General features: G+C 39.3%; 1 protein-coding gene across 50 annotated transcripts in view; it reads left to right on the top strand.

Moving 5' to 3' along the window:
- EPB41L2 (erythrocyte membrane protein band 4.1 like 2) overlaps window positions 1-16,832 on the top strand; it is a 211,637-nt gene that overhangs the window by 135,612 nt on the left and 59,193 nt on the right. For all 50 annotated transcript variants that reach the window (XM_027972468.2, XM_042253474.1, XM_060419639.1 and 47 more), the window contains exons 5-8: window positions 6,778-6,820; window positions 12,838-12,913; window positions 14,765-14,983; window positions 16,559-16,646. In XM_027972468.2, coding sequence (XP_027828269.1) covers window positions 6,778-6,820; window positions 12,838-12,913; window positions 14,765-14,983; window positions 16,559-16,646 — 426 coding nt within the window. The remainder of the gene's footprint in view (window positions 1-6,777; window positions 6,821-12,837; window positions 12,914-14,764; window positions 14,984-16,558; window positions 16,647-16,832) is intronic.

Here is a 16,832-nt window from a genome sequence, read left to right as displayed (position 1 = left end):
GAAATGATGGCATTGATAAGCTGATGCAGTGATATGAGAAAACCAGTTTTGCCTTGACAAAGATCTGAGAGAGTGTGAGCAGGACTGTTCACCCAAAGCACAAAAGGAGCCTCAGTTGAGGTTATGGTAGTGAGAGTAGACAAGCAGATGATTTAAAAGAGATATGGATTGCTTGCTTTTAAGTGTCTAGCTGAGATCATGAAATTGTGATGGCAGCAGAGTACACTGTACTTCTCTACTTGCTCTCTGCAGCCTGGGCATAGTAGTGGAGAAATGGGGCATTATGTTGACAGTGGTTATGGTAAGAGGGTAAAAGGTTGAGAAAGCTAGAGATCCTGAAGCATAGGTAATCAAGCTGATTGATTCATAAGATCACTGGAAGAAACATAAGCTGAAAACCCATGAAGCTGGAATGGGCTGATAGGCTGGGAGAAAATGGCTGGGACCAAGGGATGAAAGCTGTAAGCTGAAGGGCAGGTGTGGTGAGATTAAATGCGGAGAAGACTTAGGAGAAGAAACGATTGCATCTGAGAATGGAATGATGACTTCTAATGAGGTGGAGAACTCTTGTGTGGTGACAAGACTGAGTGTTCAGCCATGAAAAGGCTTGGCTGAAATCAAAGAGAAACTAAGGTCATTAAAGCAGGATTAAGTTCAGGTTAAGTTTGGAGGGGTTCTCCATAGGGTTCTAATGGACAAGAAAAGCTGTTAAACGAAGAACTCAATCTCATATTTTTAACTCTATAGTTTCTCTTCCAAAATGTGGGATGAAAATGCCCACAAAATTAGGCACACGCTTGGTTATCTAGACCTTAACTATAGAACAGTGGGAGAATAGACAGTGGGGTGTCCTTTCTGAAATACTTTGCAGAAAATGAATGCACACATGTAATTGGCACTGCCAATATTTAATTATTTCATATATTATCTGATTTTCCTATGTAACTTTTGTGTTGTATAATTTTTTTATTCCTGCTTGCTTATATAGCTCAAATCCAGTTCTTAAGATATCTGGGCAAGAGAATCTTTATTTTTCCCAATATAAATTTGTATCATGTCCCCCCCCCCCCCCCCCCCACAGAAGCTTATGACTGTTGCACTAACTCAGCTCATGCAGTTTTAACAATGAGATGCTACAGGATATAGGAATTTAAACTACTTTTTTTATGCTGAATATTATCTGTGTTTATAGATGTTTCGGTCACTTATCATTGTAACATATTATAACGAGAAGGGGAGGTAAAGCTGTGGTTATTTGTATGAACACTTTCCAAGGAGAGGAAAGTCTAATCTTTGTTTTAGTGTAGTGCTGTGTCTCTTGTGGTTGGAAGCCTTTCTTTTCACTCTTGACTATAAAAATCTATCGTTATTAATGTTAGAACTTTTTAATGTCTGCAGAGAACTCATATAAACTTTATTGTGGAAAATTTGTTAAAAATATGTGAAATCAAGCAATGTGTTATTCTTTTATACACAGAATTCCAAGTCTATATAGTTCTTGTATTCATGTCTAAGTGGAACCATCATTAAGAGTTTTGGATTGTCTTTAAAGGGAAAATACTGTCTTGAGTTTTTGATGTTAATAGAATTTGGCATCTGGCCCAGGGATTTTATTGTCATTTTGCTTCCAGCTATATTGAAAGAGGAGCTTGTTTGAAGTGTAGCTGATATCCACAGCTAAATTTATGAAAATTGATTAATGCATTTCTCTGATAGACCATTTCCTTCCCCCCACCAAAACTAGAACTAAAAATTCTAGTATTAAACTATTTGTCATATACAAACTGTTCTTTAATAAAATTCTATATTCAATCTGGATACACCTTATAATACCACAGATAGGAGTTGGAATCACGTTCTCCCAGATGCATAGTGAATATTTCATTGTAGCTTAGAAGGCCTGTAACGTTTCTGTTAACACCAGCATGATGGCAGTGTACTATTAGACTTAATTTAGACAGAGGTATGTACAGTAAAGTAGATCTGCTTCAGTGCTAGAAATTCTTAAAGGAAAATGCAGATTTCAGACAAAATTACTCTTTACCATCTGGTGATATGGTGTGTGTTGGGTTAACTTTAATCTCTCTCACTGGCAGAATTGACAAGCACCAGTTTTTAAGGCATGACTAGCCGTTTTGAAACACTTCTAACTCTGGGATCTAGGTGTTTCTGTTAGAAAATAGATGAGAATCACTTTATTTAACACTTTTCTGAGACTCAGTATTGAAAATCTTATAGGGAAATGACAGACGACTTGGTATTAATCAAAACTGTCCTACAGCCTCAGATTTGTAGTGGATAAGAGAGTAGTAGGGAAACATTGAAGGCAAGGAGAAAGGGATGTCAGAGGATGAGATGGTTGGATAGCATCACCAACTCAGTGGTCATGAATTTGAGCCAACTCCGGGAGGTAGTGATGGACAGGGAAGCCTGCTGTGCTGCAGTTCATGAGGTTGAAAAGAGTCAAACATAGCTTAGCGACAACAACAAGGATTAAGGAGCTTCTCCTAATTAAGTGGCAGAAGGACTTAAGTGTGAAAGAAAAGAACGTGTATAGCTATGTGCTGCTTAGTTAAAAAAAAATGTTTTTTTTATGACCTTCCAAGGTACGTTTTTGTTTTAACATTTTTGTGTGTGTTAGAGTCCTTTGATAGTCTAGTGAATTCTATGTACTGCTTTTTTTTTCTTTTTGTATTCAAGAAGTAGTTTTATTCAGTGGGCTAATTGCCAACTTCAAAATATTTGGTATTCATTCCTCATAATTCAGCATGTTTCACAATTTAAGTTTTAAACACTGAATGAGAGGTTAACATTGACAAATAATTGGGATTTCTTTCCAGTCTACTGTGTCTTTCAATCATAAGACTTATGATTTAAGCTATTAATAATTTTATGTAAAATTGTATATGGGGTGCTTCTCAGAGCAGTTTGAAATGTATGATTATAATAAAGTAACAGGTCTATGAAGGAAAGCAGTAAATAATATTCTAACATATTAATTTAAAAATTGAGATGAAGTCATCATCAATATTTAACCCTTACTGTGATTTCAAAATATTAATTAGCATAAATGATATTTTAAGATCTGCAACTATTCTAATGTGCTGTGGAAAAAGTTTTGATTCCTATGAGTGACAAAGCTAAGAACACTGCTGATATTAGCCAGAATTTTCCCCTCTACATTCATAACTGATTGTAATGTCAAATTTCAGCTAAAGGTTAATGAAGATAGAGATGCAACACTTTTTCCCCTGATTCATAGACTTTTGATTTCATTAAGGTAATTTTAATAGTACAGACATTCTAGGACCACATTTTAATTCTGATTTACTTTTGTTGGAAGCCTGTGATAGGATTCTCTAAGGAGGGAGGGGTCTGATTTTTTATCTCATCTGGACCGTGACTGCAGAGACTATATTTTTTTTAATCCAGAGCCTGATTTATTAACTTTTTGTGGGTAGAAATAGTCAGATAAATATTAACTTCTTTAATATATATAATACATCACCTTTGGAAATAAAAAATTACGTGAGAAGGGATATACACAGAAAGGTGATAGGCCAATTTGATTTTGTCACTGCCAGAAAACATCTACGTTAAAAGCATTGGATAAAGTCTCTGCATGTGTCCTTACTCTTCAGGAAACATTTGAATGAATGTTTGAAAAGAAGAACCCCAAGAGGTAGATGATGTGATCTTCATCTTAAAGTTTAGAAAATTGAGGCTTAAAGAAGAAGACTAATAAGCCCAAGATCACAGAGTTGGTGGGAGGCCAGAATTTTGCTCTACGTAGTTCTGATTTGAAAACCCATGTGGCGGCCAAATCTTTAAAAAATGCGACTGGTGCACCGTAGTCGGTCATGGTGTGTGCACGTGTGTGCATTCCTGTCTTTCTCTGGCTTGTCCCATCTTTTTGCATCTGCTTCTTGATCTACCCAGCACTTCTCAAGTATCAAAACCAAGAATTTATTATTTCTTTGTTAAAGAGTTTTATGTCTGCTATTTCCTTGTAATTGATAATGCAGAGAATAAGTCATGTTAAGGCATTTTGGGGTTTTTTACTTTGTTTTTTACTTTGGTTTTTTATGAACTCATGATTCTAGGCAGTAAAATTGTATCCCTGTCATCATGATTGAAGGATTCATTGAAGCTAATTATTCAAATAAAAATGAACCTAAGAAAAATAATCTGTAGTCTTTTAAGATGACCATAGCATGAGGAAGGAGGAGGCCAACAAAGGCCAGGTACTCACCTACAGGTATTAGCTCATTATTGACTGGGGTATTTTTGCAGAAACTTAACACCGGTGGCCAGCGATTTGTTGTGTAAGTAAATATTGAACCGTTTCCAGTGAGTAACATTCAGGTAACAGAAGACGTTAATACGTCTCTGGTCAATAATGTCTTAATTTAGTACTTAAACTGGTTGCCTGGAGCTGCCAAGTCCTGTGAAGGATACAGGAAATGGGGGGTCTCTCTTGGTCTTGCAGAGACCTCCTTACTCCTTGTGGGAGTGGAGTTCACAGTGTGGAAGTAGTCGTGGTTAATTGATGGTGAGCAAGGGGCAAACCAGGTTGGTGGATGCAAGGAGTCCACTCTGCTGCCCCTATTTGATCACATGAGGAACTCTCTGCCCACTTAGTCTCTGAATGGGCTCTGAAATAAAGAGAAGCCACTTTGACCTTAATATTGTGCCTGACAGTGTGGTGGAAAGTGGCCCAAGAGTGAGTCGGTCTGACGGTGGCTGGCTGGTGCGCTGAAGCTTGTCAGCCATCCTCCTGGGTCTGTGGAGCTGGTATTGACTGTCCCCATGCTGTACAGAAACTGTCAGGTCACTTCTCCATGGCTTTGGTGCTTCAGGTGGGAGTGGATGGTGCCACATGGCTGGGGCACAGGGTTACTCCTGGGAGTCCCAGGAGATGGTATTGCTTCCCCCATTTTCCTCTGAGAACAGAGGTGGTTTTTTTTTTTTGTTCCATGGGAGGCATCTCTGCCAACTGTCACACAGTGAAGCTGGGGATTTGGAAGGGTCTGTTTAGGCCTGGGAGACCAGTCGTTTTTCCTCCCCCTTCTCTTCTTTCTCTGTGCTCGTGTTCTGAGGGATTTTTCCTTTTCAGTTTGGCACCAGTTGTCTCTGATTGAGTTTTTCTCGCTCTGGTGGTTGCTTTCTTGGATGAAATACCACAACACTTTGAGGCCTCCTTCCCTCTTCTCCCCCAGCCGCTCCCCGGGCTGGGCTGGGGACTGAGTGATGTGTTTTCTCATTCTTGTGCCTCATGAGAGCCCACCATTTGTGAGCCAGCTGTTGAGTGGACAGCAGCTGCAGGGCTGGGAAGCTGAATGCCAGGCTGTCTTCTCGGGCAGAATGAGAGCTGCTCCCTGAGACAGCACTGGAGGTACCATGAGGGGGTCCCGCAAGCCCTTCACTTCAGCAGGCTGCACAGCTGGGCCACCAGTCCTATGAGACTTAGCCCAAGCTCTGGTAGCTCTTTGTTGAGAGGGTTGAATATAACCAGTGTTTGAACAGAGCCATGCACACCTTGGATCCTTGCTGCCCTAAGTGTAAGCCCTGAATGGCATAGTAAGACTCATGCTTTTGCTTTCAAAGCATCCTGTTATTACTACTACTTAATACTGTGTAAGATGATGTTCTCTTGCACCCATTCAGTATATTGTTAAGATTGTAGGTTATAATTTTCTCTATAATGATAAATGTTTTAACTGTTTGCTTTATATATGCGAATAAAATTCTATTAATATTTAAAACACTGTTATAATACATTATTTGAGATGCTTTTAAGAATGCATGAAACATTTTTTTGTAAAGCCACTTATTTGAATCATTTTAATATATCTCATAAAATGTAATTGTTCTATTAGTGAGGATAAAGTAAACTTTAATAATGACTTGATAAAATAGGAGACATAAAAAATAAACATATAGCATATATAAACATATGTATGTGTGTATATATGTATATATAATTCTTTTTGGATACACCTTTCACCTGTGTATTTGAAAGACAAATATTTAATGTCCTTAAATGATTTGAACCTACTAGTTCAAATTTGGTCTTTTTTGCCTTTAAGCTATTACAGTGTTTTCCTAGAATCTTATTAAATTTTCTTCAAGTGTGGAAATAAAGGAGAAGTAGAAAGAAGTTCCTTATGATTGTGACGCTTAACTTAGAATGAAGATTTTAAAAGATACTACATGAAGACCAGACAGGAAATACCAGTTCCAGTCTGACCGTGCTTCTCCATGGCCTTGTACAGTGGCAGGGAAAAGCAAAAGTCTAAGGAGGAGTTGGCACTAGGAGTTGAGATGACTGCGTTTGATTGGGGTATATGTGCTTTCAATCACTGGTTTCCAATTCACATTTTACCCTTCATGAATAAGAGCTCATCATTGTCCTTGACTGAGCTATCATTTCAGTGTCTGCAGGGGCTGTTTGCTCGCTGTTTGCTGTTTGTTCTACTGCAAAATAAAGACTATATGTAGATATATTATGTCTCCTCATTTGGGTAGGTTTTGATTTCACATCCTAGAAAATGAAGCCCAAGAGATCCACCTTAAATTGTTTCAATATTTTATTTATAACACACACATACACTTTCAAAAACAAATCAATACTAAACCTAGTGGAATGCTAATAGCATAGGACTTTGTTAAAATAAGTTTATACTTAAATAAGTACGTGAACTGTCAACTGTTTCATTTTGGACTATGGAGACTGTTTCTTATGGGTTAAGTAACCTTTTTTTCCTCCCCTTGCAGAACTGGCTAGATCCTGCAAAAGAAATAAAGAGACAGCTGCGAAGTGAGTATTAGATCATCATACTTTTGAAGTTATTAAGTTAATATTGATGTCTATTTTTGTCTTTAGTAAAATTCATAGGAATGTAAGCTAGAATAAGATAGTGATAGAATGATAGACTCTAGTTTGCTTTCATATCATATAGCAAGTTGCTGCTGCTGCTAAGTCACTTCAGTCGTGTCTGACTCTGTGCGACCCTATAGGCGGCAGCCCACCAGGCTCCCCCATCCCTGGGATCCTCCAGGCAAGGACACTGGAGTGGGTTGCCATTTCCTTCTCCAAGGCATGAAAGTGAACAGTGAAAGGGAAGTTGCTCAGTCGTGTCCAACTCTACTGCAGCCTACCAGGCTCCTCTGTCCATGGGATTTGCCAGGCAAGTTGAAACTCATATTTTGTAGAATTATGACTATTTATTTTGGTGGTGGTTTAGGGACTCCTCTACCGGTCAAGAGGTTCTAGACCCCTAGTCTTAAATATTTCCTCATAATGTCTACCACTGTGAAACAACACCTGTTCTTTATTTCTGGGGAAAGCCACTCTTCTGTAACTTGCCCTTTTTATATAAAATGTACCTAATGTTACATTGTCTAATGTTGCTTTGTCTACTTTGATTTTGGTAGTGTGTCCAGTTAGTTTCGGAGACGGAAATGACAACCCACTCCAATATTTTGCCTGGAGAATCCCATGGGCAGAGGAGCCTGGTGGGCTGCTGTCCATGGGGTTGTACAGAGTCTGTCTCGACTGAAGCAACTTAGCATGCATGCCTGCATTGGAGAAGGAAATGGCAACCCACTCAGTGTTCTTGCTTGGAGGATCCCAGGGACAGAAGAGCCTGGTGGGCTGCCATCTATGGGGTCTGGGGTCGCACAAGAGTCGAACACGACTGAAGTGACTTAACAGCAGCAGCAGCAGCAGCAGCAGCAAGTTAGTGTAATTGATAAGCCGACCTCTGGCCCCAGAGGCACGTGGATACCCTGTTCTAGATGTCCTGGAGTGAGGGGTTGAGGGGTGAAGATCATATAGAGCCATCCTTCCAGCCCTCTGAGGTGTTTGCCTTCTCTCCTCCTTGGACTGCTTGTTGTGCTCTGAGTCTGGGTTTGTTCTTGGTCCTGCTTGTCCCTGTCTTCCATTTTCCCGTTTGTGCTGTCGTCTCCCTAAGTGACTGATATGTCTCTCTCTAACCAGCTTCAGTCCCCTCCCGTGACTGGTTTCGTGATATCTGCGTCAGGAATCATTAGCACCACACAGGAATCTCTGATAGAGGATCTGGCTGCTTCATTTACTTCAGGGTCTGTGAAGGACTGAAGCAGAAAAGGCAGGGAGCCACGAACAGCTGGAATGTTTAACCAGGACAACAGCTTTCTTCCTAGCCCTCTGGATGGTAGGCCCCAGAGTCGTCCAGGCAGAAGCTGCTTCCCTGGGTGCTAGCCTGCAGGGCGCCCTCGGTACTGTTGGTTTCCTTTCCCTTCTTGTTTGTTATTCCCTACGTATTTCTTCCCAGCATTAAAACACTGAAACACATCTCTGCTTTTCCCTTCTATTTCTTTCCATCTACTTTCTGTCTCAGTTTTGACTCTCCACATTTGTTTTCTTCATTCCTTTCTCTGTGTCTCAAATTATTGATCATTTGCTTAGTTTTCCCTGTCATTTCTTTCCTTTTGTACTCTCCGTTTCCACTCTGAGTGTATAATTTATTTTTTCCCATTTCCTCTCCTTGTATACTCATCTTTCTTTTCATGTTTTAAAAATATCTTTGGTTAGAGTAACTTGCCTGATTTGCTCAGGACTGAGGGCCTGATGGGTTTCTCAGGCTGTGGGGCTTTTAATGTCATCTGGGGTCACCCCATCTTTTGACTGTCACGCTTGGCTTTCCATCCATTCCTCTGTCCTGCATTTATCAGCTTGATGTTTTATCCAGTTATGTTTGGTCCATAATAGAAAAGGGAGAGAATAAAGAAAAGTAGTAATTAGACATAGATACATTATGCTTACATTATGTAAGAAACTGTACCAGAAAGCTTTGGAGCTTTTTCTAGTCCTTTCTACAGTTGTTAAAACTCGACAAAGTTCATGAATTCACAAAAGATACAGGTGCTTGGTTCTTTGACTTCTGTGAAGCTAGACCTGCCAAGTGACCCAGACCATGGACAGAACAGAATAACCTGTGAAACATGATTGATGTTCTTTTGAGTTTGTTTCCTATGGTTTGTTCTGGCTTTTGTTGGATTATTTTTATGTGCTACTCATTTCAGAGTCATGGAGCTATCCTGACTTTCAGAGGGCAAGACTTTCTTGCTGATTATGAATCACAGTCTTACATTTTGATTATTTGTGATGGTTTTTTTCCTTTCTTTTTTCTTTTAAAGAGTTATTTCAGAACTTACCCTTTTGGTTTAGCAAGAGGAATAATAGTAACACATAGGATTTGGCTTTTCCAAACTATTGGAGCTGGTTTCCTGAATGAAATTCTGTACCGTCCTGAGCATGAAAGTAGGCTGAGGAAATGAAGTTTTACCTCTTTCTTTCTGCTTGTGTTAAAATGGACAGAAGAACTGTTTATTCTATCTTAGGCCAGTCTCTGCTATGATTTTTTATTCAGTTAAGAGACAACTAACACAGGTAAACATTAATCTTTTTTGAGTTCAATTCAGTCGCTCAGTTGTGTCCGATTATTTGCGACCCCATGGACTGCAGCATGCCAGGCCTCCCTGTCTATTACCAACTCCTGGAGTTTATTCAACTCATATCCATTGAGTCGGTGATGCCATCCAACCATCTCATCCTTTGTTATCCCCTTCTCCTCCCACCTTCAATCCTTCCCAGCGTCAGGGTCTTTTCCAATGAGTCAGTTCTTCACATCAGGTGGCCAAAGTATTGGAGTTTCAGCATCAGTCCTTCCAATGAATATTCAGGACTGATTTCCTTTAGGATGGACGGGCTGTGTCTCCTTGCAGTCCAAGGGACTCTTAAGAGTCTTCTCCAACACCACAGTTCAAAAGTATCAATTCTTTGGCGCTCATCTTTCTCTATAGTCCTACTCTCACATCCATACATGACTACTGGAAAAACCATAACTTTGTTGGCAAAGCAATGTCTCTGCTTTTAATAGGCTGTCTAGGTTGGTCGTAGCTCTTCTTTCAAGGAGCAAAGGTCTTTTAATTTCATGACTGCAGTCACCATCTGCAGTGGTTTTGGAGCCCAAGAAAATAAAGTCTGTCACTGTTTCCCCATCGATTTGCCATGAAGTGATAGGACCAGATGCCATAGTCTTAGTTTTCTGAATGTTGAGTTTTAAGCCAACTTTTTCACTCTCCTCTTTCACTTCCATTAAGAGGCTCTTTAGTTCTTTGCTTTCTGCCATAAGGGTGATATCATCTGCATATCTCAGGTTATTGATATTTCTCCTGACAATCTTGATTCCAGCTTGTACTTCATCCATTCCAGTGTTTCTCATGATGTACTCTGCATAGAAGTTAAATAAGCAGGGTGACAGTATACAGCCTTGACGTACTTATTTCCCTGTTTGGAACCAGTCTGTTGTTCCATGTCCAGTTCTAGCTGTTGCTTCCTGACCTGCATACAGATTTCTCAAGAGGCAGGTCAGGTGGTGGCAGTCAGGTGGTCTGGTATTCCCATCTCTTGAAGAATTTTCCTGAGTTTATTGTGGTCCACACAGTCAAAAGCTATGGCATAGTCAATAAAGCAGTAGTAGATGTTTTTCTGGAACTCTCTTGCTTTTTCGATGATTCAGCAGATGTTGGAAATCTGATCTCTGGTTCCTTTGCCTTTTCTAAATCCAGTTTGAACTTCTAGAAGTTCATGGTTCACGTACTGTTGAAGACTGGCTTGGAGAATTTTAGCATTACTTCACTAGTGTGTGAGATGAGTGCAATTGTGCTGTAGTTTGAGCATTCTTTGGCATTGCCTTTCTTTCGGTTATGTGATGGTAAAGAATCAGCCTGCAATACAGGAGTCCCAAGTTTGATCTCTGAGTAGGGAAGATCCCCGGGAGAAGGAAATGGCAACCCACTCCATTATTCTTGCCTGGAGAATTCCATGGACCAGAGGAGTCTAGGGGCTACAGCCCATGGGGTCACAAAGAGTTGAACACAACTGAGCAACTAACACTAACTACCAACAACCTATCAGTTCCCGTGTAAAAATTGCCTTAAAATCTTTATTTTCTCAAATGTACACAAATAAGACTATATAGATACATAAGACTATGTGTATGTATCTTAGGCTTGCCTGTATTAATATGTAAACAATCCATAGCTAGACATACAGTTTATGTAGCTAAGTAGAAATGATAATATCAATAGTATATAACTAAGCAAAAAATTTAGCATTATTGGTGCATTTTATCAACTATAAAATTGAAAATAGATCCTGAAATATGTTTTATTAGAAACTTATTCCTGTTGTCTGTCCAGATTAGCATGTGCTAGTGTTAATACCTAGAAGATAAGTAAATAAGGATCCATTAAAAAATGATATGATAATCCTATGATGACTTTGCTTAATTATGGGTTAAGAATGACCTCAAACAAGTACATATATATCACGGCCAATCTAGTGCTGCTGGCCAAAAAATGGCATGTTTCTTAATACTCAAAATAGTTCCATATCTTTTTTTATGATGTTTTAAATGTGTAGAGGGAAGCAAAATCTGTTCTTAAATTCAGCAGGATTGACTTTATTAGTAGAATAATGATATATCCAGCCCAAACTCAGCAAGGGTGCTACGTGGTGCTGTGTGTTCACAGTAGGCATTCAGTAACTATTCATTGACTTTTTAAAAAATTTATTTTTAATTGGAGGATAGTTGCTTTACAATGTTGTGTTAGTTTCTGCTGTACATCAACATGAATCAGCCATAGGTACACACGTGCCCCCCCCCTCGTGAACCTCCCTCGCACCCCGTGCCGCCGCTCTAGGTTGCCGCAGGAGCGCCAGGCTGAGCTCCTTGTGCTCTACAGCAGTTCCCCATTAGCTACCTGTTATACGCATGGTGATGCCTGTATTTCAGTGCTGTTCCTTCAGTTTGTCCCACCCGCTCCTTTTCCCTGTGTCCGTACATCTGTTCTCTGTACCTTTGAAAAGAACAAAATGGGCTTTCCTTCAAGTCCAAAGTTAAAGCAACTGTAAAGCTTGCAAACAGTGTATGAAATAACACACAGACACACACCTTTTTTTTGGGTTTTATTTGGAAATACCATGAACTTTGAGTATAACTCTAAATTCAGGGCACTGCAATTATTTTGATCCCTTTTGGCAAATAATACCTGCCCTGTCCCCAGAGTTGTGTGTGTCTGTTTGTTGTTGATTTGTTTTTAAAGCCATCTGAAGCATGATAAATCAAACATTAGTTAACTGGTAATATAGATAGCAGTGTTTTAACTTTTGTTAGTCATTATGACATGGTTGCTTACTATATTTACTCTTTAGACACACTACAGCAAAGTATATGTTATATATGCATATTTTTAAGCCTACTTTATAAAACCTGGGAAATACTTTTATTATCTTCAAGTATTATGATGTTTTATTACTCTCTCAAATAGCCCATTAATCATTTCTCGAATGGTTACATTGATCATCTGAAACCCCAACAATGTAGAAATCCTAGATTTCTTTTTGTGTTTAAGTGTGGAGATTTGGCATCTAGAGATCCTGTGGTTAAAACAGATCTTAAACTATTATGTGAAGGTTATATTAAAATTTTTGCATTCTAGCTCACCATGTAAAGATACCTCACATGTGAGGGTACCAGTGAACATTTATAAAAAAATGAACCTTATTATTCTTTAATGATGGGTTATTTATGGAAATGATTTTTATTTTTTACTTCAGTTTTGCTTTGTCAGTGATATTTTCTTTAAATTAAAAACCAAAATTCTCCAAACTGATTTATGCTGGGACTGATCTATACTATACGAATGCCGATTGACCTTTAAGGTTTATCTGTAAATCGTCATTGTGTTGGTCAGATAAATAATCATAATCTTTAATAATCACAGGTCTTCCTTGGCTGTTCAGCTTTAATGTGAAGTTTTATCCTCCTGATCCTTCTCAGTTGACTGAAGATATCACCAGGTACTTTATGTTTATATTAAAAATGATTCTTTACTTACAGCTCTCATTTCTATGCCCTGGGGGAATGGTAGTAATTTCAGCATTAAAACAAAAATATTTATTTTTGAGTTTTAGAAGTTTCCTGGCAAGTGAATATTCCAAAATACTTTGAAATGTTTCTAGTTTCAAAAATTTTGTTCACTTTTCTTTAATTCCCCACTTATATTCAAGTAATGGATTTTTTTTTAAATTGCAACAGTTTTGTTTCCTATGTTATACTGTCAAAAATTACTGGTACTTAGTATTTCAAATTTTAATACTAAGATGGTTTTTATTGTGTAACCCATGTGTGCCTGTGTAATAATCTTATATTACAAAGGTGATGCAAAGGCAAAAAAATGAAAAACTTTTTAAAATTTATTTTTGGAACTCTATTGAACTATGATTTTTTTTTACCTCACCCCCAACCCCGCCCTCCTCCCTGGACAGCCCAGTTTCCCCCTCTACCCTGTCCTGAACCCCATGCCTACAGTGATAGTGAGCTGACTTTCATCCTTAAGAAAATTATGGTGCACTTGTCATTCCTAGAAAATTAAGGAGCACAAGTACTTCATTTACTATGGGATTATGATAATGATAAACAGAGTCCTTGCCCTGCCTGACAGGAGATTAGGGTGTAATACAGGTGTAACTGAATTGGGCGATGGCTGATTGCATGTACTGGGCCATGTTCTCCAACTCAACAAGAATCCTGGACCAGAAGCGGCTTGTCTGTTTGAATGCATTGGGTAGAGGCAAGAGGAGGGCAGGGCCGTGACACTCATGCCAGGCAAAAGAATCCACAGGAAGAAGCTGGCAGCCCTGAGGAATGGCAGTCTCTCAACCATCTTCAGGAAGGAGGGAGGATCCTGTCATTTTGTTGGGTGGGTTGATGATAACCTTTGCAAGTAGTTACATTTAAGAGTAGAAATTGGGTCTTAAAATGTTACCACAAAGAGTTGATAGGAAGATACCCTCCCTCCCCAACCCAGATCCTCACAGAGTATAAAGAACGTTTCTGCATGTTATTTAGTAAAAGCCAGTATTTTTTATAACTGCATAATAATCCACTTGGAACCTGGAATGATATAATATTATGATTATGGCTACTAGTTACTGATTCCCAGGTACCATGCCATATGTTTTATTTACATTATCCAATTTTTTGCCCTTACCTTCAAAGGGAAATTGACGTTCTTCCCATTTTACAGACCAGTAGTCAGTCTTAGGCATGTAAATTAATAGCTCTGCCTAACTCTCAAACTCATGCCCTTTCTACTGTAAACTGAATTAGTTGCCTCTTCGGATGGGGTAAATGGGCAGGGGAAGGCTTCCAAGTATAGACTAATTTGTAATTATTATTAAAGGATCTCAGGAAAAGAAATTAGTATGAAAAGGGTAGAGAGAATAAAGGGTGGGTGACCTTAGCTTTTCTTGCAAATGCTTAAAAACTGCAGCTATTTCTTAAATTTTATTAATCTCTACAACTTTTGAAGGGCATGCTAATTTTGATTAGTTTTAAATCCAAGGAGACTAAGTGATTAGAATTTCACCTGCAGTCACAAAACTCTTTATTGTAATAGTAAAAATACACTGTTGCCAAAGTAGCAGTTCAGAATTTCCATCTATTACTTTGCCCTCCTGATTCAGTTTCTGTAAATAAGTCACAAAGTTAGGAATCTGTGGAGGAAGACGGGCTTCTTATTACAGAACACTTTTTGCTCTGGATTTGAAGAGTGCCGTATTGTGTATTTCTTTTCAAAGGAATATCGGAATTATGAGTGTTACAATCTTGACTAATTGTTCTCTCTTTTTCTTCCCTGTTCTTCACAGATACTTCTTGTGCCTTCAGCTCCGGCAGGACATTGCCTCAGGTCGCCTGCCCTGCTCTTTTGTGACTCATGCCCTCCTGGGATCTTACACGCTGCAGGCTGAACTTGGGGACTATGACCCAGAAGAGCATGCCAGTCATGACCTCAGCGACTTCCAGTTTGCCCCCACCCAGACGAAAGAGCTGGAAGAGAAGGTGGCAGAGCTGCATAAGACCCACAGGTCTGTAGGCCTGCTTACTGGGGAGACAGTGGCTGTGGTGGGTTCAGATGGCTTCCCTTAGCACTGGCTAGACATTTGAGTATAGCTGACAGGACTGACTTTGCCCTTGTGAAGCTTCACCTAGGACTGGTCAAGACAGCTTGAGTTGAGTTGAGTCATTGAGATATCCTTTTATTGTCTTTATGACTATAATACGAGGAACTGTGCTCATGGGTTTAACTGTTTCCATTTATTAGAAAAATATACATTTCCCTGTGACATCTCCTTGCCCTGTCCCAGTCCTCTCCCTTCATATACATGTGTGCGTGTGCACATATGCACCCTTGACACAAACATATGTACTTGTTTGGCGTTTATTATGCGTTTCTTCTGCCTTTTAATTGTTTTCATCACCATATTTGTGAAAGCCAAGGAGATAATGAAGCATCAGGATTTGAATCAGCAACGTGAGTGGCAATGGACCCGAAAGGAATGAATCTACAGTTGGTTTCTCTGTCCACAGAAGATGACTTTGGTTTAGCTGAGGATTATTAATTACTTAAATACCATGTTACACTTTGAGAACGTTTACCTCTGTGTGAAAACAAATGGCTTTCTTAAGCACAAGTTTTTAAAACTCCCAGTGACCAAGTTCTAACTTGTCCCATATTGCAAAATTGAATTTTTCAAAAAATTTGATTGAAATGACTTGAAAGGAAATTTCAGAGATTAGAGGCTTTTAACAGACCACCTTCACTGACTTGTCTTTAAAAAAATAAATGCAATATTTGGCTTTAAATATTTTCTTATTAACTTTATTCCAATTTTGTTCAGTAGACATGTATCATATAATTTGAAACTGAAATATCAGGTGCTTGGGAAAATGAAGATTAATGAAAGCCTGCTTTCTAGGAGCTTAAGATTTGTTTAGTTGGGGTATGTGAGCTATAAAATCAAGTACAGGTATTTCTGATCTTTAGTATGATCAATCCTAGTGAAATAAAATTTAGGAGAGAATTTGTCTATTCAGAAAGACACAATGACTTTATATTCTTTTATTTTTAAAGTTAGTTTATATTGTACCCATTACAGCTGTTTTTTTTCCCTAGTAGAAAAAAAAATGAAAGCAACTTTCTAAGATAAAAAGGGTGAAGGGTGGAGGGCCACCTCTTTGCAATGAGTAGGTTCCTATTGAGAATGCGAACAGCCAACTCATTGGAACAGACCCTGATGCTGGGAAAGATTGAGGGCAGGAGGAGAAGGGGGCGACAGAGGATGAGATGGTTGGTTGGCATCACCAATGCAATGGACATGAACTTGGGCAGACTCCAGGAGATGGTGAGGGGCAAGGAAGCCTGGCATACTGCAGTCCATGGGGTCCTGAAGAGTTGGACATAACGTGGTGACTGAACAACAACAAGAAATAATTGCTGGAGGTTGAGGGTTGAGCCTTCTTACCTATTTCCTCCTTATCTGTGCATTTAGCTGGACCAATCCCTTCATCCTAAACTCTAAGTTTATGTACTCCTTTCCCCGTTTTGGCTATATTTGCTTTGCATCCACCAATAAGATAATGTTGTTTCTTTTGATCCTTAGGGGCTTATCTCCAGCACAAGCTGATTCTCAGTTCTTAGAAAATGCCAAGAGGCTTTCCATGTACGGCGTTGACCTGCACCACGCTAAGGTACTGGGAGTGTGATGGGGAGGTGCCTCTTCCTGGTCTATTGACCAAAGTTCTGAGAGGGCTTTGGTTTTAAACGAGCCTACTTCACTTTTAGCAAAGGCTACTCCTCCTCACCTGAGGGGCTCTGTAATAGTTCCTTGGGGTTTCTGGTTGTGCGGCAGGACCATTCATTCTCCCCCGTATTCT

This window comes from Ovis aries, chromosome 8 (genome assembly GCF_016772045.2).
Source record: "Ovis aries strain OAR_USU_Benz2616 breed Rambouillet chromosome 8, ARS-UI_Ramb_v3.0, whole genome shotgun sequence".
Lineage (NCBI taxonomy): Eukaryota > Metazoa > Chordata > Mammalia > Artiodactyla > Bovidae > Ovis > Ovis aries.
This window is presented reverse-complemented; position numbering and strand designations above follow the sequence as displayed.